We start from the raw sequence: 24,170 nt of genomic DNA, 5'->3' as shown, positions 1-24,170 counted from the left end.
CTTTCTCTTTTTTTTTTCCTGTCTTTTGTTCTTTTCTCTAAGCAAGCTCTTTGCTTTCAAAAAAAAAAAAGCGCGGTTCTTTCGTGACTTCAGACTCGTGCTATTAAAAGGTCCGTTTCCCTCCARGATTTCACCCCGTGCAGGCGCTTTCAAGGTAGCGAAACCCCCGGAGCAGGACGCGGGAGGAAGCCACCTGGCAGCGCCCGGCTTGCTGCCGCCACCCGCGCCGCACGGGCAGGGCTTGCGGGACAGCGACGGCTCGGAGGCCGTAAACTGAACGCGCCGCCTAAGAAACGGGAGCAAAATCAACCCGCAGTGGGGAAGGGAGCGGCCGGCGGCRGCCCGCCGGCGCGTCACGTCCGCGGCGGGAGCGGCTCCCAGGTTGGTGCTAATTCCCCCCGCTTTCACGGCTTTCTACGGCACGTCCCGACCGTCGCCTGTTTGGCCGGGAGCTCTTGGGGAATCGGGCAGCTATCGGGCATTGGCAGCGTTGTCTGAGGGAGTCTAGTGCTGGTTTTGTCGTTTTAATGGCCGGGCTGTTTGCTTTTATGGGTATTTAYTATTTTTTTCCTCTTCCCTTTAGAGGGCTGGTAAGACATGTAGGTCTGCATTTTGCCTTTTCCTGTGCATAAATCAGTGTGTGTGAACTTGACTCTGTCAGAAAGCRGTGGATGATTTAGCTTAAAAAAATCTATGAAACCGTCACTAGGAAGTCTTTGTACAACTCGCTAACGCAAAGGTGTCCTGCCAGAGCCTACTGCGCTTGTCACTCCCACGCTCGCGCGCTCACCATCTGTTTCGACGCTGATATATATAGATATACACACACACACACACACCCCTTCGGGTTTTGGCTTTAGGTGCCAGATCTGGACTAGCTGCGTATCACGGTTAGGCGAGATGAACTGGTGGAGCCCTGGATGGGTGGGTGCGAGAGCAGCTTGCCCAGAGGCTGGAGAACAGGGCGAGCGGTTTGAAAATCTGCCTTCCAGACCAGCGCGGACCCTGGTTTGCTCCGCGTCACCGAGAATGTTCCTGTGTTGGTTCCCCTGACAGTGAATGCGAGTGTCTCGCAGGCACGAGGTCAAAGATGATCTGCAAGCATCTCCCTGAACATGCATCTTTCTACCTCTGGAGTAGCCCCCACAGGCTACTTGGTTTTATGACTTTTTCTAAGGTCTTCACTCTGCTCACTGGCACAAACAGAGGATRGGACATGATAGTTTGATCTAGCTAGGTAGTTTTTAGGTGCTTAGCTCATATTTAAGAAACCTCCCAGGAAGACCAGCAGTAATCCTGACCATCGGAGATGGTGCCACATGGTGGTGTGATTGCTGGTGTTGGGCAGAGCGAGCAGTCTGCTGCTCGCCAATGCTCCTGGCTTTCGGTTTAGCAATTCAGAGTAGTCAGACTTTCAAAAAGTACTCTCCATTTGTATTGGAAAGAACACTTACTGGTCTCACAAMAAGCAACCTAAACTACTGAGGGTCATAAATTTCCCTTAAAAACAAAGTTAAYAGCTAAACCCCAAAAGCAGGCTGCAAAGATTGTTGAGAATCTTTGTTTCGATGAACGGTGAGTGCAGATGGACTATATGCTTCTAAGGGGGGAGGAAAACATCCTTAGCATTATCACAAGCGCTCAAGCTGATCATGTTGCTCCACTGGCTACTAGTGGTGCTTTAGACCGCAGATGCTGCTTGAAGCTGGGCAGCAATTTCTCAGCCCTATAAAGATGATCTATCACCTCCTTCCCTTCTCTGTGGGTGAGATGCTGAACAGGACAGTCTGGCAGCTCTGTCCCTGTGCTAGGCCACTCTCATGGGACAGTATTACCCCGACTTTGAGCCAAGTTCTCTGGTCGGACCTTGGCATGCCTSTCCCTCACCCCCGCGTGTGTGCTGCAAGGTTGTGTGTGTCACTGCTCCTTCCTGCCCCGGGCAGGCTGGGCAGCCGTCAGCCGCAGCACATACCTGTATATTCAGGGAAGCAGATAGTCAGAGGTGATTTCTTGATCTTCTCAGCAAATAGGTCTTTCTTGTTGAGGAAGAGAATGATGGAGGTATCAATGAAGAATTTGTTGTTACAGATGGAGTCGAAGAGCATGAGAGATTCGTGCATGCGGTTCTGCAACAGGGAGCATGTAGGGAGGAAAAGGGAGAGAGAAAGGCAAAGAGAAAGAGAGAGTTAGATAGAGGAGAGGAGAACCTTTTCCAAACTGAAATGGTTAGAAAGCAAAATCTCTAAAACAAGGCAGTGATAAACATGAGATGGTTGCAAAGGCTGAGGAGAAGGTGGTGTGTTCTCCTCAGGTCAAGGCAGGCTGGAGGAGCAGGGAAGGTCTTAGCAAGCAGGATTCCCACACACAGCGCTGAGCCTGCCCCATGCTGCGGCCTCCAGCCGCTCCTCTCCGTGGGGCCTCTTGATGGTCTGCTCCTAGCAAAGCCCCATACTTGGAGCTTCAAAGAACAGGGAAAAAACATGGTAGTTTGCTCGTCACCTGCCTAAATGCAGAGGACTGGGAAATGGGACTGCAGCCACAGCCCTTCAGTCTCGCTGTTCGTCTCTGGATTGACGCATCTTCGGGGCTTGGGAGCACCCGAAGAGTCGTTCACAGAGCCGAGACGAAGRACAGAGCAGCCAGCCACGGGGAAGCACTGGGTATGGGGATTTAGGTGGATTTGTGGCAGCAGGTTACTTGTTAGCCAAACACCTCAGTGCTCTTCCAGCAAGACTGCTGCTCAAGCACATCGCTTGAGATTCCCCAGAGGCTGGGGGAGATCATAGTCCAGCTGGACCCTTACACCCCTTGAGAAATCTTCATCTTTGAAAATGCCATGGTAACAGCCAGGCCATTGCTAAGAAATCCCAGCACTGCTGCACATAGGAAATAAATACAGCTCCTTTCCGCTAGCCCATCTCACAGCTCTCCTGAGCATGCTGCTCTGGGGAGATGTTAAGCCTGGAAGAGTTTTAGCAGGAACATGGACAGAGGTGATTTGCTACGAGTTGCAGCTTCTTAATGCATTGTCCTTCTGCTTGTAGGCAAACATCACGTAAAGCCTGTTTCCACCATGCCACAGAAGTTGTTACCAGGAAGGAGGGGAGAGCAGACAGGAGAGAGGGAAAGAACAGTGGAAGGAGCAGATGATGCCAGCCTACTCTGAATTAGTTGCCACACCAGGAAGCAGAGTGAGTATTTTAATGCTTTGCTTAAATTGCTGCAAGATGTCTCTCCATGGCCAGTTGCGTGCGCTAGCTGTTAGTGCAAAGGGTGGGAGTGCGGCGGTGCAACTGGTTAGAATAGATATGGTTCTGCAGGAGCTCTCAAAAACTCTTTTCTCCATCATTAACTTGTTCTTAAACAAAGACATTTCCTATTGTTTCACTGAAGATTGGGGAGAAATTTTAGGCAGTCCATCCACTTTTTCAAGGGGATGATATTCTCCYGATTGACTATTGTACCTGCCAAACTACCCACACAAAACAGGAAACTAGTAAAGTCCAAGGTAAAAACTTTTGATTTCTGCCTCTTACCGATTTTTGGGGATGAGCAGTTAAAGTCCTGCCTTTGCTACCTGCCACTCGCAAAGCAAGACCCAGCTCTTTAGAAAAGTACTGTGYGAAGCGCGAGAGCAAGAAGGAGCGTTGAGGCGTGCTCTGAGACAGCAGCCGGCTGGAAAACTCCTCCTGTTGCGCGCGTGTTCCAGCCAGCCCGCCAGCTCCCTTCTGCTGGTGGYGCAACAGGGGCTTCAGAGTCAGGAAAACATGCTTGTTTGCTACTGAAATGACGATTCAATCACACATTTTCAAGTTTATCATGAATATTTTATTAGTGAATCATTTTATTAGCTATGGTTCAACTGTAGATGCTGCCTGCAAAATTTAGCAGATGTCTGATTTTCTCTTAATAGGCGCCTAACCTTGAGATTACACTGTCTTTTGCTTGACAAAGAGTAGCTATGAAGGTGGAGCCRTCACTTTCCAAAGCTTATTTGACCTTATTTGATCCTTATTTTTAAAAATTTCTATTCACAAAAACAAAGAGAAGTCGCCATAAATGGATATGACTTTTCTTCATGTGACAAGCAAATGGCCTTTGCAAAAATGCTGGGCCTTGAGATTTTGATGGCAGCTGATCTGGGTAGTTTTTACTACCTTGTTCATCCCCTATGTTGTCTCATATGTTACAAAAATGAATTATAAATATCAAAAAGAAAAAAGAGGAGGAATGGTATTGTTGGTGGAGGAAACAAAGGACATATCTGGGAGAGCAAAGGTCCCAAGCGCAATGGAAATAACTGATAACTTCTGAGCCCTGGGTATCCATGCAAAAGGTCTGGACAGGATGGCATGCCAGAGGAAACTTCTAAAAATCCAAGGTGGAATTGTTCAAAGAGAAAGGACTTTTTAATAGAATTTGTTCTTCTCCAGAACTGGCCATTATTCTGTCTTATCTGCAGGATGGGCTGTATGAGAATGTGCATCTGAGAACAGATTAAACTGAAGTTATATCACTGTAAATTGGTGGAATCAGTAAGGAGAACATTCAGTTTTTCTTATGCTGAGGTTTATGGAAAATTTTGCCTTGTTTTCTTCAAGTTCCTATTCTTGATTTCTAATTCATGCTGCAAATAATGGAAGACCTTTGGTTTAAATATAGAAGGAAAAGATGGCACTTCTGTTATTTTAAAGGGACAGAAAGTACTCCAAGTGTTGTGATACTGTAATGGGTAAAAAGTATGATTTACTGAAATGAAGCAGAAATAGCTATTTTCCCTGCGTGCATGCAAGGCTCACACTAAGAGATGGTGGGAAAGAAATGAGCAACTTCCTACTTGTAACAGATTTGCAACCAAAATATTGGAGGAGAAAATGCAGCAGCAGGGTTACTCTGATAACAAGCAAACAACTTAGAAATTTCTAAGATATTGAGCAGATACTGCAGCYGGACATGCTACCTACCTGGAAAAATCACTGTATTTTATCAACGACGCACTTGCATTTAAATGGTTTTCATGCAGATGCTTATTTTAGAGTAAAYAGTGATCACACCAAATGATCAAATCTTTAGGCCCACGCTGGAAGTTGATGCTCCATCACGGCTCCACAACTGAGGAACGCACAAATCACTGCTGCCGTTCGGTCGCGCTCTCGCCAGTGCACGTGCCCTTCTCTGAAGCAGCTCAGAACCGAGTTGTAACTCTCTGCTTTTGGGAGGAACTTGCAGCTTTTCRTCATGGGCTGCTAAAGCTGCCCATGAAGTGGCAGGTTACCTATTGAAGAAAAAGCAGCCACCGTGTTGAAACCTGTGGCTTTTGACCACTCTGGAAATGCAGAGCCTTGAGCTGCTGCCGGGCGAGGACGCCCCCGGCGAGCCGGCACCCGCGGCAGGGCCTGGGCTGCGCAGTGCAGCGCGGCACGACGCCTGCCCGGCTGCTTCGGGTTTGCACCAAATGCAGCGCGAGGGACAAAATCAGCCGGGTGCCAACGGACAGGCGCCAAAGTGTGGTCTAACAGCATGGGCAGTAAGGCGATGCCTTGCGGGTGGTCCCGTTAAATATCCAAGGTATCCCGAGAACAAACGTCCGTCCGGAGCCTGACGCGTGAGCTCGCTGCGCACAAGCTAGTGCTGGTGCGGTTTGCCGTGAGGAAGGAGTGGTTTCTCAGTAGGGTTTGAGCCTCGTCAGCGGTGATCAGCCCAGCACTAGGACCGTGCAGGGCTGGCACCATTTGCACTAAGTGGTTGCAGCTCTCTGGACCRCGCTGGAGGTAAGATGCACAGACGCACTCTGGTTTTGACAGCAGTCATTCGTGAACATATTTCTGAGCTTGCTGACATAGAAACAGCGCTGAAGAGTTTTAGAAGGGAAAAAGTCTAATTTCAAGCAGCCAAGGAGAAAGCACAAACCATGGTAAAGTCGTTTTTCAACTTTGAGAAAAAAAAAAAAMTAAACTAAACACTGKTATAAAATAAATACCCTTTGGTCGCATCCTGTTCAACCTCCTTACCTGCAGGAGAAAGACGACGCGGCAGATAACGGACGTCTCGCTGCACCTCCGCCGCCTTTGCGGGAGTTATGAAAGCATGTGCAGGTGTTGCAGATGTGCATGCGTGGAGTGAAAGTACAGTAAACAACAGCTGCAAGACATTGAACACACTCAAGGGAGACGCAATAAAAACCCTCTCACACTAGAAAAGAGCTGGCACTTTATTAACATTTTTGTAACTAATAAATACATTACTGACAGCCAATAAATTATTACAATAACTAACATTCTATTAAACCAATGGACAGTCACTCTTCGTACAAAATTACAGTTAATACAGTTTGGGCCATCAAACATGCAGGAGAAATGATTCACAGCAAGAAACTGGCACAAGAAAAAAATCGTGGCGGACTCCGGCGATCCTTTGAAAAGAAATCGGTGGTGGAGACATGGCAGAGGAGGAGAGCGAGGAGGGTGGAAGAGGGCCGGCGGCTCACTGGAGCCCGCTGAGAGCGGCTCGCGGTGCGAGTCCCTGTTCCTGTGTCGAGCCGAAGGGTGAAACGGAGGTGGGGGAACGCGGCTGTGACCTTGCTGCAAGCAAAGGCCTGGCTGGTGGAGCGGGGGAGCGAAGTGTAGAGAGGAGGATGCTAAACTGGGGAAGGGGCTGTCTAACGGGGTAGCAGCCTGTCTTTAAGCAGCCTTATTTGCTTTTGGAATGGACTGGAGGCTTCAGCGGAAGGGGACGAAGCTGTTTGGGGGGCAGCAGCAGCCTGCGGGCTGGCCCGGGGCTGTGCAGGGAGGCGCCGTGCTGGGAGCCAGCCCCGCGTGCTGCTCCCACGCTGCGGGACAGCCCTGAAAAACGGGAGCCCCTAGAAAACGCGAGGGGTGACGCAGCCCTGAGGCTGGTTGGGGCTGCGATGGGGAAGTGCAAAGCCCYGCGAGCTCTCCAGGCTGCCAGTGCCGTTGAATTGCTCCAGCACTGGACAAGCTGGTTACTCCTGGGCAGTAGTGAAAATCATTGCCGCGATCTTGATTTTGACACAGTCACTTGCCAGCATCACCAGGCAGTCAGGTTTTGGTCGCTGAGCTAACCTCGAAAGGCAGGGGTGTGGGAGAGGGGCTGTGGCAGCAAACGCCCGGCTTGCTTCCCAGCCCACCACCTCCTGCCTCCGTCTCCCTCTTCCCTCTGCCGGGAACTGCCGAGTTATCCAATGTGTCTGCGATTCCTGACTTTTGGGGGAGGAAGGGGAATTTGCAGGGCAACACTGCAAACCACAGCCCTCTCCTGCTGCTACAGAAGGATCAGGCAAAGGACCAGCCTTCCCATTCCCGCGGGTGCTGGTTTCCTCCCCTGCCCTCCGACCTGCCGGGTGTCAGCAGGGAGGTTTCCTTCCTCACCCTGTTATTATCACATCAGCTTTCAAGAGAGGAGCGCTCTCCGTAGCTTGCCTGTGTTCGCTATACTTTACAGCATGAATAAAGATCTCTCCAGGGAGTTCACAGGCTGCTGGTTTGGGCACAAGTGTTCCTATGAGAAGTCATTTTTTCTAACCATGCTCTCAGCACAATCTCTTATATAGGTCACGTACCTATATCTGTCAACATCAATTATAGCGTATCATTGCAAGAGCTTGGAAGCTATAATGTACCCTCGCATCTCTGGGTATCTTGGGCGAGTGTTTCTGTCTGCTCTTTCCTCAGGAGAAATGAAATAGCAGCCAGAACATGGCCCATACTTTTGGGTAGAGTGGACYACATCTCGACTTTCTTGTTAGGAAATGCGTGCGTTGGGGTGTGCCGGTCAGGTGGCACTGCGAGCATGTGGCGGGTTTGGGTCTCTCTCAAAGCTCGATTCAGCATGATGTTCACTAGCAGTATCGCTATTGATCTCAACACTTCCAAGCACCTCATCTTTAAAGAGTATTTTAGAAAATTTAGAAACGGTCATAGAAATACTGGTTGTAAGCCTGATGTCATACTGGCTGGCCTACGGACATAGACATACCAGTACTAAGCTTCTCTAGTTAACTGGATTAATGGTCAGCCTTGCTCCCAAGAAGTCGATGACAAATATCTCACTGGCTTCAGTAGGAGGCACTTCGGCCACAGAGCGTTCTGACCCGTCTCCTAGRCTAGGTAGTAAGGTTAACAGCATCCACTGCATAAGTCCCAGCTGGTGATTTCTGCCATCCCATGGTTGAGCTGGACACCTTGTCCTGTGCAGAACTGCAGGGAGCGTGCTGCACTTGGAGGGACTGTCTGATGCTTTAAATTGTGTAGTATAGTCTGGACCAATTGGGATTTGTTGGCAAAAGGACATCTGTACATCCAATTCTAACCTCTCACTTTACATGGAGATTGGATTCCTGGCCTGAAAACAGCCTGTTAACTTGCAGGCAAGCAATAGACTTATTTATACTATCATAGCTTAAATATGCCAGATAGATTTTATTGTACAGAACATTATAGACTGCTCCTAATAATGCTTTACTACTGTGCAGAATTGATTTTCTGTAGCAGACTGCAGCTCTCTGCTTATTTGGGTATTTTCTAAGATGTGAATTCCCCCTGACTAACTTCAGGCAACTCAGAAAATTGTAAACTCACTTGCAAGTGATGTAGATGAAGAAAGGCACCTTCTCTGAGTCCAGAGGGTGAATCAGCTCTTAGGTTATTAACCTCTGCGAGTAACAGGCTTTCAGTGTCCTTTAAAACAAAATCCTATTGACTGAGGAGATACTATAGCCTTCTCTCATGAGGCTGTTCTCCTCCGGCGGAGGTACTAGGTGGCCAGCTGGGTGCTAAGCACAGTGTGTGCCACCATCAAGCTGAGCTTGGCCCTGTGTGCTTATGCCTGCCTGGGAAAGCTGGTGATATTATCAGCTGAGTCTCGACCAAAGGTGACCACAATCTGAACCTGTCCAGAGRGGTGATGGGAGGAAAACTGGGAAAAAGCTAATTATCATGCAAAAGAGAGAGAGAGAGTGGGAAGAGTTTTTCAGAGGGAGGTAGTGGAAAGCTAACTAACCAGTGTCACATTCATCGGACACTGCACTGGGGAAGAGGCAGTAGGGAGCTGTCCTGTGCTAGCAGACGGACAGGCCAGATGGCCTTGCGGATCTTTCATGCTTCCCCGACTCTAGACTGGGCTCCTCGGGCCATACTGGAAAGCGAGAGCGCGAACTCTGCTTGCTAGAGACAAACTGGCYTTGGAAATCTGTGTATTTTAATGTGTTTTTCCTGGTTGCGTGTTCATTGCTAGTTCTCGTAACGAGCCCAGCTCTTGCATCTTCCCAAGGAGCAGCACCTCCCTACGCGAGGAGCGTGTGCGCTCAGGTGCTTGGCATGCAGCTGCACCAGCCTAAAACTCATCTGCAGACTTCTATGTTTTATTTAAATTGTTCTTTAAATAAGGGAGCTATTTGCAACGTCTGATTTTAGCATCTAACTAATACACCTGATTAAAGAGTTTCCTCTCCGGAGGCCATTCAGAGCTCTGGGAATACTTCACAAGATATTCCACTTAGCACAAACCTCCCCCAACTTGAAATCCCTTTTCATGGAAAAGACACCGCTGAGCTAATTGCATATTTCCCTAGATTCAGGGCTACGCTCTCAGCGGATGTAAAGCAGTGTAGCTTTTATGTGTCCTTGATCCAGGCATCTGAGAGAGATTGCAGATGTGGCAAGTGGAGGGCTTTTTTTTCTGCATGCTTCCTTTCTGCTGCTGTCTGAAGCTCATTGTGAGCAGTTAATGCTGCTTTTAGTGTGATGCCCCTTGGATGCTGCTTTTGAACCAGTGATTCGCGTCATTAAAAAACCTCTACATCTCTCAAGCAATTGGCAGGCTTTCCGAAAAAGGTGCAAATTTCCACATTAGCTTTGAAGGGCAGCAAGGTGTATATGTAGCTCTTTCAAATGCGTGAATCATTGTGCTTTTCAAATACGTGGCCCATGCCCCAGCATGATTTCTGTTGCCACTGTACCATGCTGCTACRTGGTGACTGTGAACTCAAAACAATTCTGGGGCCCGGCGTTTTGGATTTGGAACGTTACAATTTCACAACATGAAGGGTTATTAAGAAGAGAACTTTTGAACAGGTAGGATGCATTTCTAGGTTTTCTTTCTAGGCAATTCCTGCAATGATTGCCATTATTTAGGAATAAGAAAAAGCCCTGGACAAAATACTGTCTGCAAAAGGCGTATCTGTCAGAAAAGACATGGGAGGAATGCAAGCTTCCAAAGATGAGTAACACTTTGGCAGGCTTTCTGGAGACAAAAAATCTATACAAGGCCATCAAGTGGGAAAAATAGTAGTGTTTAACACTCAAAGCATTTCATCTTTCAGATCCTGTTTCAAAGCTTTGTCAGTTAATCCTCACGACACTTACGTGAGGGAGGGAATGTCATCAKCAGCAGCTGAAATGAAGTTTTAGACATACAATATGCCAAAGAAAATGAAAGAAAAKGCTCAGTATGTCAATATTGTCTCCCTTTTATCCCTGTGGAACACCAGGCATTGATTATAGCCAATATTCCCTAGGAAGCTGAAGCAGAGGGASCAGGGAATTTGCCAAAGCTGCAGGTGGGCAGGGGCGGGACAGGGGGTTGGACCTCCCAGGCCACATTTCGGAGCTCAGGTCACCTGAATCCAGCTCAGCAAATGCTGGAAGAGCACAGTGCTGGGACTGGTGAGACAGCTGCAYTTAGAAGAGTTTGCATTTGAGGTAACTTAAATTTACATCACCAAAAGATTCCTGCGCACTCTATGAGTCTTGGCTTGTTGCTATCTTCACTGGGAACAGTGTCTCTTACTTACTAAATAGAATAAAATTTCCCCCACAAGAAGGAGTGGAAATCTAAAAAATCTCAGACCTTTTAGTGCCTAGTACTACCTACCAATCAAATTCTTCTGATAGAGTTTAGTAAAGATCTGCTTTGCTGCTAGAGTAAGTCATTAGTGCTCTACAGTGTACAGGTTTGGTATTTCATTTTGTGTTTAGTAGTTACATAGGGATTGTGTAGCATTCAGCTTTTTAACCTAATCAGTGCAAATTTACATCACCCAAAAGTGACGGGTCATGGGTGACACCAGTTTCCCAGTGCCTGCCAAGATACCTGCACAAGGCCAGACTCCAGGACTCTCTTTTTTTTGTTGTTCTGGATCACTCCAGTGGTTAATGTTCTGCCTCTTTTGGGGGCAGAAGCATCATCCAATTGCAATGTTTTATTGTCCTGAATAGCAAAGCAATTAATTGCTTTGCAATCAATTAATCAAACTAATTAGATAGCCTCAGACAGCAGCACAACTTTCATCTGGAGTAAGACAGCTTCTGAAGTCAGCAGAGGACATGCAGAAAGAAAGTTTGATTTGGGAATGAGTGGACATTGAGGAAGAGATCCGAGTCATATGTGTCTCTCTTTCTTTTTCTTTCTTTCTTTCTTTCTTTCTTTCTTTTTTTTTTTTTTTTTTGTGCTGTCTATCTATGCAAACTCCTGAATGCCTTTTCCTGCAAAAACAAACTAATTGTTGCATTTTACTGTCATTCCCTCGATTTTTATCTTGGCATGCATATAAATCTTTTCAAGGTTGGGTCATGCGGCTGGTACTTTCTAAGGAGCCAAAGAGAATTAGGCACATGCTTCCTATTGACTTTGAAAATCATAAGCTAAAACAAATCCATTTTTGTGCAGAGGCCTTGTGTTTATTATTCCTTTGGTTTAAAGTTGTACAGTGGAGTGTGCTGGCACGAAGTGGAGCTGATAGATGTGCTGGGGCCTGGGAAACAAGATGTGCAGCGAGCAYGTAGGAACCTGTGGTTTAAGGAGCAGCGAGGGGTTCCTAGCTTTGCTGCTAGCCAGCTCTCCATGGAAGCTGACTGTTGGGAGGTATTTTAAGGCTGAGATGGTGAAAAGAAAAGTGGTTTATTCCCTCCTGCCAGAGCAGAGCGAGGCAGAGAGACTTGGTGTTATTGCTGTTAGTGCCCAGCAGAGCAACAGTGAGTCCTGACTGTACAATACTAAATACTGTTTTATAATTTAAYGCTATTTTGGGGATTATTAACACAACTATAAACCATGCTGGCCAATGATCAGGTTTGACTGGTGACAGCCACTTGGTTTTTCTCTGAAGGCAGTGCCCTGTTTGTCCTGGGGTTTTCCTGACTTACGTCACTGGTTGTCCCAGATGTCCCACAAGTGCTTTCCCTAGCAGATCCAAACCTCTGATGGGGAGGCTCCTCCAGCCTCCCACAAGCTCTTCTCTTCCCATTTCTTCTTCCTCTCTGCTGCCTCAACCTGACTCATCTCCCTTCTGCAATTTCTGTCCCAAACTGCCCAACTTCCCCACTCTGGTCCTCTCCATCCCTTCCCACCATACCTCTTTCTTTCACTGACTCTCACCCACTGAAGCTCGCCTGGCCTCTTGCCTTTGTGCTGTGTTRCTCTGGCCTGTTCTCATGCTGCCTTTCTTTGATGAGCACAGTAAGAAAATAGAGATATTCACCTTCTTGGACATGCCACTGAACAAAACTCTGACCTTGTGAGATCTGAACGAAACCCCTCTCCCTGGCTCCCAAGAGAGGACAGCTCCACTTGTGGCTGTCTCAGTAAGGCTCACATCATTCAGGCTCAGGAACTTGAAGAAACATAGTAAAGAGGGAGGGATCAGCAGGTGCCCACCTGCCCCCCAGCTGCCATGCAGAGTAGGACCTGGAGGTGACTGTCTCCTGCAGCTACAAAACAAGCTTTTGAGATGGAGCCTTATAGGCTCCTCCACGTTCTCAATGGCAGCAGGGGCACTCCCAACCGCTCACGTTCCCTCTCCACCTTCGCCCCAGCTATCCCTGTCCCACTGGCACTTGGTACTCTTGGGGACAGCAGGCTGTTGATGGCCACAGGTACCCCATCCCATCCTGAACCAGTCTTGTTTGTCCTTCCTCTGTGCCTACGTGTTTTGTTCTGCTGGGTGTTACTCTTGCCATTTCCACACCTTTCCCTCCTACCATTTCTTCCATCCCTCTCTTCCTTACACTTTTCCTTCCTATTTCCAACACTTGGATCAAAACAGTTCCCTGAGTCTTCCCKTTCCATTAAATAGCCAGACTACAAACCATCCCCCTCATTTTAGATACTGGTAAAGAAATGACCTGACTGGAGACACTAAACCTAGCGTCGTCTCCTCTGACTGCACAGCTGAGACGCAACATGGGCAAGTGGCATGTCTCTGGTCGGGCTGAGGACACTGGGAGTGCAAGGCCAGGTTTATACGGRCGTTTATCTAAGGCCAAGGTGCAAATAAGAGCTGAGAGGCTCCCAAGTGCCCTGCTGTCACCTAAGCTTGACAAAATTTCCAAAATCACCTGTCTGAGCTTTTGATAATGAAATGTCCAACCTTGACTGCTAGAGGCCATGGCTAAAGATTTCTGGTGCACCCAGCCATCTTAAGGGCTGAASCTTGGAAAGAAATGCTAGGAGCAGCAACCCCCGGGGCAGCGTGGCCACTTAGTCGCGCAGCCGGCGACACGCCGGGGCGTTGTGGCTGTGCCCAGCGGCACGCGGGCCAGCCCTGCTGCTGAGGTCTTGTCCCGCTGGAGCGGTTAAAATGAAGCTCTCGCAACCACCCCGCTCGGTGCAGTAGGTCCATGGGATCGAGTGAAGCGYGTAAAGGCAGGCGTGAGTAAGAAATGGGTTACTGAACTCACTAGACGTACTTTAACATTAATTTTGGAAACTTGAGGTAAAACTGTTATCGGTAATGAATGCTTTTAGATAATGCTTAGTAGATTTTGTTACTGTGTCTGTCTTACTTAGAGACACCAGCAAAACTCAATATGGCTGTTTTACTTGTTCAAATAGCTGTCTGAAAAAAAAAACGATTAACATACAAATCCAGGCTGCTGTGGCTGTGTTCAACACTGACCCCTCCAGCTTGGGGATAGGAACTGGAGCCATAAGGTACTCTCAAAATGATTATGTTTGTCTAGTACTTCCACAAGTAATAGTAATTAAAAAGAAGATAAATAATAGAATTTAAAAATATCCCCTAATTTTAAGGAAAAAAAAGTTTCTGTTCCAAACTACGCTGTTGCTGACAAATATTTTAAGGCTTTGAATTTTTCTTCTTTTATAAATGAAATATTTTTGTTTTTTTGGCAACTGAAATGCACTTTGTGGGAACTGCATTAGTTCCCTCTACAGCACTGTGAACTGGCTGCCTTCTCGGAATGGAGGAATAGAAAGAGACGACATGGGAATGAACAAAACCCCAAAAAAAAAAAAAAAAAAAAAAAACAGGGCGGGGGAAAGCAGAACTTGCTGCAAAGGCTTCTGGGGCAAAAAGGGGGGTTTACGTCTTTCTTCTTCATCTTCTGAGGAGGAAAAAAAAGAAAGAAAGAGAACCTGTCCGCGGGACCGGAGGGCGTTCCTGGAGTGTGCGAGGAGAGGAGGGAGATGAGCGGGGCTCAGTAGAGTCCGCAGCCCCGCAGGTTGTTGGCGATGATGACGTCCGTGACGGCGTCGAACACGAACTGGATGTTGTTGGTGTCGGTGGCGCAGGTGATGTGCGTGTAGATCTCCTTGTTGGGGGACTTGTTCTTGCTCTCGTACTGAGCCTGGATGTATGCCACTGCCTCAGTGAAAGAGTTTGGGCCTACAAGAGAGCCAAGGGGAAAGGAGAAAGAGCCTGTTAAAGCAGTCCCGCCTGTAGGGTGCAAATAGCATCTACCATAGCCAACTTTTGCGTTTTTGAACTTTGGATCAAAGTTCAGCTTTTGATGAAGAAGTTGAGCTAAAATGCCCAGGAATTCAGGGTYGTAGTTTGTAATGTGCCCTCCCGTCCCTAAATTTCTAAGAGAAAAGGACGTGAAAAGATCAAGCCTGTGTGACAGAGAGGACATTGTTCAAAGAAATGCTTATGCAGAAATGTACCTCTTTTTGATGACTTAATATTGGGTACCCTCTGCTAGGGCTGTGGCTAAGGAGTTTCTGGGTTTGATGTGTATAAACGTTTGGTTCAAACCTTCTCTCTTACACATATCATGTTTTTTGTTAAAATAACTTAACAGCAGTCATGCAAAAATTGTCCTTTGGCCAGACTCAGAATTGGTTAACACACACATGGCTTCACCTGGGCAACTGTTTAGATCTACTAAACTTAATTTCATGCCCTGAGGTGGAGTGCAGCCACTGCTGTGTACTGCTACGTGCTGGTTACCCTGACCCCCAGAAGGGTCTGTGTTTTTAAAGCCACTAGTGMTCTTGGATCCAGCTCTCTTGATGGTGCTTTATCAGTGGGAGATACTGTTATGAGCCACAGAGAAGGTCTACTTGCAGTTGAGATTTGCTGTAGCTGAAGCTGTTGATTTGGCAAAGCACTTGCGTTCACTTGTTCATCCAAGTTCACTTGTTACTGCTTGGAAAAGTAAGTTCATAAAGACCAGGCAACTTGAGAATATACTTGAAATAAGACAATTCAGTGCCATGTTTGCTGTGGGCAGGCCATTGCACTAGGATCTATGTAAAGAGGGTGGGAATAGATCCACTCACTGTGCATAGGAGGGTATTTTACAAAAAAGAACATAGTTGTTCAAAGACACGAGGATTTAGATCCTAGATTCCTTCTGAGGAGTGGGGGACCACTAATTCCAGCTCTGTTTAAAATGTGCCCTGGATTCTGCTGCTGCTTTGCTAAGTATTGTGGATTAGTTAAAAGCATGAGTGAATTAAGGAGATGGAAATAGTCAGTGCTCCAGTCCACAGAAAACACATTTGTGGATGCAATCTTCTAATAATTCTCCGTCAGTCAGCAAAACTAATGGACATCTGAAGCTTCATTTTATTAAAAGCATTTTGTGCAACCAACATTTGATGTTAAAAGTCCCCTATTTGATTTATAGCCTTTCATCAAATATTTCTTTTTAACTTCAGTGCAACTTTAATGCTGCTTTTTCACAAGGCTGACTGTAGGTGTTTCCTTGGGGCTCACTTTCCACTGTATTTGCAAGGCAAACAGAGGGCTTGATCCTGCGAGCTTGTCCTCCTTTGCATTTCCTTCATTGCAGAGCAGCTATGTTCAGCAAAGCATGGGTGAACAAGCTAATGTGCGTGCTTRGATCTAAAGTCCAGGCTTAAAGCTAGCACGTGCTAACTTTAATGCAATGCGGTGAGTGAAATTTAGAGCATGTTGGGGGCACTGAGTTTTAGGGAGGACTCGTTTGGTTCCTAGCCTGAGACAGAAGTGCTCCAAAAATAGTTTTGAGCTATACTTGTTTTCCTCTGCTTGGTCAGCAGAGTRCTTGGCTGTGTACATATGAGGGTCTGCCTTCCCTGGTGAATTCACTTCTTGGACTGGGATAGCTTGGGAGTGAAAAGTTATATCTAAACTCAATTCCTTGTCTTTCTAGTCTCTCTGCCATCAGAAACACATAAGAATATTATTTCAGAGTGGGGTTACTGGGAGACCTCAGTTGAGATTAACAATATCAGGTCCACAAAATGGGATCTATGAGGAAAGAGTGAAAATGCGTGTTTGTTTCATCGAGAAAAGGGGAAAAGAAAGAGGGTATGATAACAATCTACCAGTGTATAAAAGCGCTGCTATGAAGAGGACAGTGAYCAACTGCTCTACAAGCCTTCCAAAAGGGGACAAGCAGCAATCTAATTTGCAAGCAGAAAAAATTGGGGTTAGCATTACTGTGAGCTTTCTATTGTAAAGACTGAAATTTCCATTATTAGATATTTTAAGCAAACGTGTCAGGAATATTTTGGTTCTGTTTGGACCAAGGGGATGATTAGATGGCTGAAATGTGCTGCTAGTGACAAACATCCAAACATTCCCCGGAGAGGAAGCCTGCAGATGGTCTGCTGAATTCAGCCAGAGTTGTTCAGCAACATGTTCATTTACCATTCAGCCCAAAGGAGCAATGATGGATTGCTCTTGCCTATTCACAGTGAAAATCAAGTGCTCGGAGATAGGAAGCTCTGGTTAATAATTTGTTGGCCTGCCCAGAAATGTGACACTCTTGGTACTCCCGGTTCACAACTATGTTTCCTGACAAAGAGATCTGCTTCTCTGTCTGTCAGCTTGATTCATCTAGATGTCTCCGGTGAGCTTAAATAATTCATGACGATAAAAGTTTATTTTTATGCAGTCTCCAAATGGTAATGAGGGTTTGTGGAAGATGGTGAGATACAGCGGGAAGCAGCAGGGTGCAGCTGCAGACTTTGTATGGGTGATGTATTCCCATCATTAGCAGGTCAGATGCCAGGCAACCAGCATGAATGAAGGCTTCTGGAGCACTGCCCTGTTGCAGAGCCTCTGCTCTGATCTTCAAGTATCGTTATAGCTGTGGCTCCTGCTCCCCAGCAAAATTCAGGGCATGGCTGTGCTGTGGCTGTGCTGTGGCTGCATGGGGCAGATGTCAGTGCCCACTCTTTTGATAACAGCTGGATGAAACCAGAGATGTCCTGAACTAACATGATGAGCTTCTTACAGCTGGGGCTGAAGCCAGCTTTGATGGCGTGCGTGGCTGTGATGGCCTACGTGCTCTATGCCGCGTGCTTGCCAACGGGCTGCGCCCGCAGGCTCTCAGCGCGCGACAGGCATGTAGAGTGTGGGGGGACGATGACCCTTGTCATGCTCAGGGAAGGCGATGCCTTATGAGACAGCAAAACCTAGAGTCTGGCTGTGCGCAGCCTAACAAACCCAGTGCCCTCTACCCACTACATCTCCCCGATACCAGTGACCTGTTGGAAATGGTTAAGCTCACCGTGTCTCCTGAAAGACCTGTAAGAGGGGCYGTGGGCATTATTTACTCATAAGCAGTGCTACTTCTGCCTGTGCCTACCCTGAGGCTGTAACACAGCCTGTGATGCCAGCCCCACACRTGCAGGCGATAGCTTCATGTTGAAGCTACCAGTGAGGCTAAGTTCAGGTGCCCTGAGTAGCGGTGGTGGCTGTTTGCCTGTAAAGAACTTGCATTTAAGTCATCTACATACTTTGCAGGCCACTAAAAAGCCACAAGGAGGTGGTAAGGGTGATCTAGAGCATTTATTGAAATAAAACTTGCAGTGAAGCCAGTRGGAGCTCTAACTGTGCCTCTGGAAGTCTTTAGCCTCTTTGCCTGCAGTACTTGACCGTAAYAGCCTGGACAGGAGATGCTCTGTGCAGCCAGCTGATCCCTCAGCTATGCATTCCTGGACACACGGCTTTCTCATTACCTGTATATTCAGGAAAGCAGATAGTCAGTGGCGATTTCTTAATTTTCTCCTCAAATATGTCCTTCTTGTTTAGAAAGAGGATGATAGATGTATCTGTGAACCATTTGTTGTTGCAAATGCTGTCAAACAGCTTCAGTGATTCGTGCATGCGGTTCTGCAATAGAAAGGAAACGGCATGTCAGGCCAGAGACAGTGACTCTATGATGTTCAACATGTAGGGAAATCTAAAATAACTAAATTAAGAAGGAAAAAAAAACCCTACAATATACATAATAAATTTATGTATACATACAGCTGAACGTATACGTACACAGATGCAATCCCTATGACATTTGACATACAGTTAGTAACTTAAGGGCATTTAACTGTACATAGCTGTTTTGATTTTGCACAGCATATAATTTACAGGATCCCARTTCATATAAATCAACATGCACCATGCATGGATGGGAAGTTATTTTGCCCTTTGGTCAGAACTAGGGTTGGTGTTGCTCATGCAGATTTTCTAAAAATTTCTCATAATTCTTTTTTTTTTTAACTTTCTCAAGTGCGTGAGATAYACAATTGATTGGATACATTAACCAAGGACTGGTAGATCCTTGAATTAATCCAGAGTTGGAAGCAGACATCAAGGTGACATAATTTTGGAAATGACCTTGCCGTGACCTTTGTATGGTTTTGTTATTTTGTTTAGTGTAGTTGTCTGCTGTTGGGCTTTTAATTTTTAAATTTTTTTTTAGTGTGGTTTTSTTGGAAGATGGCTCAACAAAAAAGTGTCTGGCAGAGAGGGAAAAAAGTGAAAAAGGAGGAGGAAAACTGTAAAAAAAAAGAGAAAAATGTAACAAAGGGCATCTAAGAACAACCAGACTACAAGTCAACCAGATACCATTGATGTTAGCTCATGCCTCACAGAAGAACATTAGCTACTTGCCAGCAGAAGAGCCAAAAGTCCAAACACACATACAGTGAGAAGTCAGCTTTTTGGTTATAGGTCATGCAAAAAACGACACAGAAAAGGAGAGAGATAAAAGGAATGAAAATAGGACGAGTTAGAAAGTTGCAAAGTCCGCCACATGGTTTCATGGTGGTGGAAAGAGCTCACGGCAAAGTCAACCAATTGTCATGTTCCCTGCTGCTTTCAACTCTTAACTTGGTTTTTGTTTTTGTTTTTTTCTCGGTTCAAGAGAAGCTTCATACCTGCCAAATTTGATGGGTGTCTCAAATGCTCATTTTTTGGCCTTTGTTTGGCTAGATAAGGTCAGACGGCCGAGGAAAAGTTGTGAAGGTGCTGAAGCTTGGTGGTGATTGGCGCGAGAGGCCGAAGCCGGAGTGCGCGCGCCGGTCGCGTGGCCATCTCTCAACCAGGAACGGGATAGCAGAGAGAGCAGGCGTAGTGAGGACGAAGCACACCCAAGAGTCATGGGGTTATCAAAGGCAAATCAGGTTACAGACCAGACTGCTTCCTTGGCTTTTCCCAGTGGCATCTCCTTGGGACAGCAYTCCCCAAACCCACTAATGCACGTACAAGACTAGCAGATGTTACAGCGAGCACAGGAGATATGCTAGAGGGAGTCGGGCTGCCGAGTCCCACTGCCAAAGTCCTTGGTGGGGCATGTGCAGCGCAGCCCCCCGTGCTTGGAAACTCGGAGCAGTGCAGGGCAGCGGTGGGGGGCTCCCCTAGCCGCGGCGGCGGCTTGCACCCCTCTCCCGCTCCATTGCGCGCTCGTGCACGGACAGCATCATCGAGCCCAGTGTTTTATTAACACTTTCCTTTTCATTGAAATACGTTAGCTGCTGCTGAACATTTTAGATAAAAGCGGCTCCATGGATTAAGGACGCATCCAACCAGACCTAGAGTGAAAGAGGACGCAAGCTATCTGCCGTACCATATTGCACACACTTCGCTTACGTGAGACGAATGAGCGTCTCTCCGCCACGTATTGTAACGATATACAGGCAAGATGTGATTATGTACAAATACAAAAATGCATGTATTTACTGGGTCTCGTTAGTTGTCCCAGGCTCTGMAGACACAAGAAAGAAGGTGTCTCAATGCCTCAACTTTATCCTGCAAGGCAAACTCAATATGCTTTTGAATATCTGTAACGTTACCTTGGGCAGTAACATGGTAAACCTAATGCTGGTGGGCCGTAGCACAGAACAAGCCATCAGCTTATATGAACACCCCATGTCTGTGCGATATTTGTTTGCTAACTCATTTTATACTGGGTGGTGTAGAGACCACAGAGTAACACTCTTTGCTACCTGTGGCATCAAAGAAGAGAAGCAAGTCGAGGATGGTCAGGCGAACAGAAAGCAAATGTAATTAACTGGTTTTAAGCAGAGTCCCTCACAGAACTTTTTCTGCACAGCTTTATCATCCTTATTGATGATTTAAAAGCACAGAGAAAGGCACGAACGGTGCTTGTGGCTTAAACTGATACTTGATGTGCAGTGGTCTCGGGATGTTCCAGTACTCACCACGCTCCACCTCGCCAGCATCGTAACACGGCGGAACAGTCTGAGCAGGGCAAGCCGTAGTGTTCAACAACTCTGGGTTACGTATGAAGCACGACGGGTGCCATCAGTATTGGCTTAGACATAGGAGCTGAGGCTTTCTCCRCAGATGGGCTTCACAGCTAGGTGAAGTCTACTTCCCTACAGTAGCAAGACTATTTAAGGAGCCTACAGAATCCTTCTGCTTCACTTACAGTTTGATTAATTTGTATTAATACCTGCTTGGAAATGACAGTGTATTCCCAAGAAACAGTGGCTCTTTGCATTCAGTCTTAATTGTAATATACACCCAGCAGAAACCAATGCTGTAGAAAATGACATTTTCTGTAAAAATCCTCTATTCCTTTCAAATGCAGCATGTTTTGAAGTTTTCTAAGTTTCCCTGACCTGGCTTTCTGGTCTGTATACAACGATTAATTTTTTTCCCCCCAGCTCTGCTGGTTAGCTGAGTAAATAAAACTACTGCTCTGCTAACTTTTCCATATTGTTGTCTAGGAAAGATTCAGTTCTTAAAACCCACCTCTTTCTTCTCCATCATTAAGGAGATGCAGGTATAATTCAAGAGAAAGGACCCTTCTTCCCTAACAGAGGTGCAAAATTAAATCCAGGTTAGTGAGGAACCTATGGTGGGAAAATGCGGTGAAACCACATAGAGCAGAGCAGCTTCATCAGTGACACAAGCAGTGCCAGCCCCGGCTAACAGTGGCAATGCCTTGCTGTCTCCTGTCTTCCTTTGCCTTCCCAAGAGTTAGTCATTCAACAGACTTTGGTTGGAGATCTCCAACAGCTCAGACAGGTCCTGCTCTGGAGGGGCAGGTGGTGTCCGGGATAGGTGCTCCCTCATTTTAAAGGACAGGCTGCTGCTGAGGGGTGAAGAGAGGTTAAAGCCCCCAGTAATCTCCCTTCTACCAGTAAATCCACAGTAAAATGAAGCTTTACTTACAGGTCAGGGTGACCCTTTTGGTCCTCTAAAGCATCCCCAGGCTTCCCTAGGGCCCCTCTCAGGAGCACCTTTGCTCCTATGACTGAGCAGACATGTCTTCTCTGCTAGGAGGTATTAAAGATGTTTTCCATGCAGCATTTTCTGTCCTCTTTCCCTGATCAGTTTCCCATGGAAGCATTTCCCTCTTACCATGGTGCAGAAGGTGGGAGAGAAACCCATCAGCCCTTCTTTCCCACTTGTGGCCCCGCAGTACTGTCTTTTATCACATCGTGTCCTGCAGGCCTGGAAGGGTGGGACCTTTCAGAGCCTTTTGGTGCTGCTCAGGACAGCCTAGATGTAGGAGGGAGACGGTGCCTTCCTGTTGGCTGGGCACACTGTTCCCACACTAGCTTCTTGAATACATATCTTAGAGTTACCAAGCGTGTTAGAACGGATCAGATAACAGGTATTAAATGCAGCTCTTACACCTTTCACATATAGATTATTTCGTCTGCTTCTGGATCCATTGTACTGCTTTTGTCCAACTTGATTTTGAATCTATCAGTAATTCACTAAAACAAGGGCTCTTGAAACATTGGCTTCTTAATGTCACCTCCTATTTCAAAACCAGTATTTTGAATCCATGCACCTGCAAATGCTTCAGACTCCAACAAAGAAGGCAGCCACACCAGCCACATTTCAGAGGGATAACCACTTGCCCATAGAAATCAGAAGTCCAGTTATCTTTTCCTACACAGCACAAGAGGCACAGAATTGCTTATAGCTGAATTCAGATGTCATGGCAAAAATATGCTTGCGTCACTTTGATGTGAGGGGCAAACAGCYTTCTACTGAGCACAAGGGAGAACAGATGCTGCAGCCAAGATTCTGCCCAGGCAATAATACTCTCATAAAAACTATCTTCTTTTTTCACCAGAGCACATGATGAGACATGGTTATTTCTTCAACATACARTTGATGCAATCTTTTTTTGTTTTCTTTGGTAATTAAATGAGAATTGTCATATAAACTATAAGGATACGGACTATTATTGTAACCACAGAAAGTCCTTATTCTCCCTCTAGTTATATTTCCCAAGATGCCAAAGCTGCTTTCATTTTCTTTGTCACTCTTATGGAAATTTCTGAGTGCTGTAATTTAATTTTTATTGCCCAGTGATATCAGAGAGAGCACGCTAACCAGGTCATGCAATGAAATATGAACTAACGGGTCCAACACTAATGCACATCAAGAATCAACAGTACAATGCCTTCTGCCTACTACATGTTCAAGAATAAGGGCATGAACAATACCTCCATATCTTGACTAGCCATGGATGACCTAAATATCTTAGTTTCAGAGGCAGCAAAATGCATCATGAATATCTGCCTCTCTTGGCCTGGCTCCTTTGCACTCRTGAGGAAAAAATAAAGAGGACAATCTGAGTTCCCGTGACAGGTCCCATGCCATTGTGGTCTTTAAAACATTTAGAAGGAACAACACGAATCTGCCTTTGGTCATCTCTTTTCCAGTTTTACTGAGCAATGATTGATATCCTTTTCTCCCCCCGATTATAGATCTGAAAATGTCTTCGATTTTCCTCCTATAACCTCATCTTATGAAACATAAAGATAAGTCACAAAACTGCCACAGTAAGACAGTTAGCCTCATTATGCAAAAACATCTATTGGTTTGGTCTGTTAAAGCAGGACATTTCCACCATGTGCAAACACTCTGCGGTGCTGCACGGCAGGGTGCCCTGCGAGTCCTTGGGATGGCCTAGGCAAAGCTAGATGCCCAGGGATCATCATGTCATCTGCACGACCCATCATAACTTGGAGACAGCAGCTTATGTGTTGCATGAGGTGGGCAGGGTGTGTAATTTTGCCCTGTGAGCTCTAGCTGCGTGCTGTATCTGGCAGCAGTGGGAAGGCTGAAGGCATGGCTTGAGTTTCTCTCTATATTTCTTCCTCYTGGATTCTGCAGGAGGATGGGTGCCGAGTTTTTTAAAATAGTGCAATACACTAAGAAAAAGCTTTATGAGCTTGCAGTTGTGCTTTATTCTCAGGGAAGGGGTAGATCACTGTTTGTTTCACCCAGCCTTRTTTAACCAGCTCTTTGCTTATTCCTGTTTGGGAAGGAATGGGGCATGGAGCTGGCTGGTGAGCTTATCTCAGTGTGGCAGGCTGACCTTGCAGCTATACTGCTCCTAATGCCCTGGCGTTAACCTGAGCTTAGCAAGGCGAGCCCTTGCTCTGTATTAAAGGCTGATTGTATTTGAACTGCAGTTTCATCCTTCTTGAGTGCAGTTTGACTTAGAGAAGCATCAAATGCCATTGTGAAATCCTGTGATTATTGTCAACAGGGCGCTGAAGTCACGGAGGAAAGCTGTTCTCTCTAAACACTAGCTTTGCAAGCGTTTCTTGGGAATCTGGCACATAGTGAGGCTCTTTCCATCTTGTGGGTCTGTGCCAGTGATAAAGGCTCTACAAGTCTTTTCATACCCACAGAGACATCTGTG

General features: G+C 46.4%; 1 protein-coding gene across 1 annotated transcript in view; it reads right to left on the bottom strand.

Annotated features, from left to right (window-relative positions):
- Positions 1–24,170, bottom strand: part of GNAO1 (G protein subunit alpha o1) — a 145,020-nt gene that overhangs the window by 731 nt on the left and 120,119 nt on the right. The window contains exon 6 of the mRNA XM_085301137.1: positions 1,973–2,126. Within this exon, the coding sequence (XP_085157263.1) occupies positions 1,973–2,126 (154 nt within the window). The remainder of the gene's footprint in view (positions 1–1,972; positions 2,127–24,170) is intronic.

The sequence above is a fragment of the Rhea americana genome, unplaced genomic scaffold, assembly GCF_003343005.1.
Source record: "Rhea americana isolate MKP2758 unplaced genomic scaffold, rheAme1 scaffold_172, whole genome shotgun sequence".
Lineage (NCBI taxonomy): Eukaryota > Metazoa > Chordata > Aves > Rheiformes > Rheidae > Rhea > Rhea americana.
This window is presented reverse-complemented; position numbering and strand designations above follow the sequence as displayed.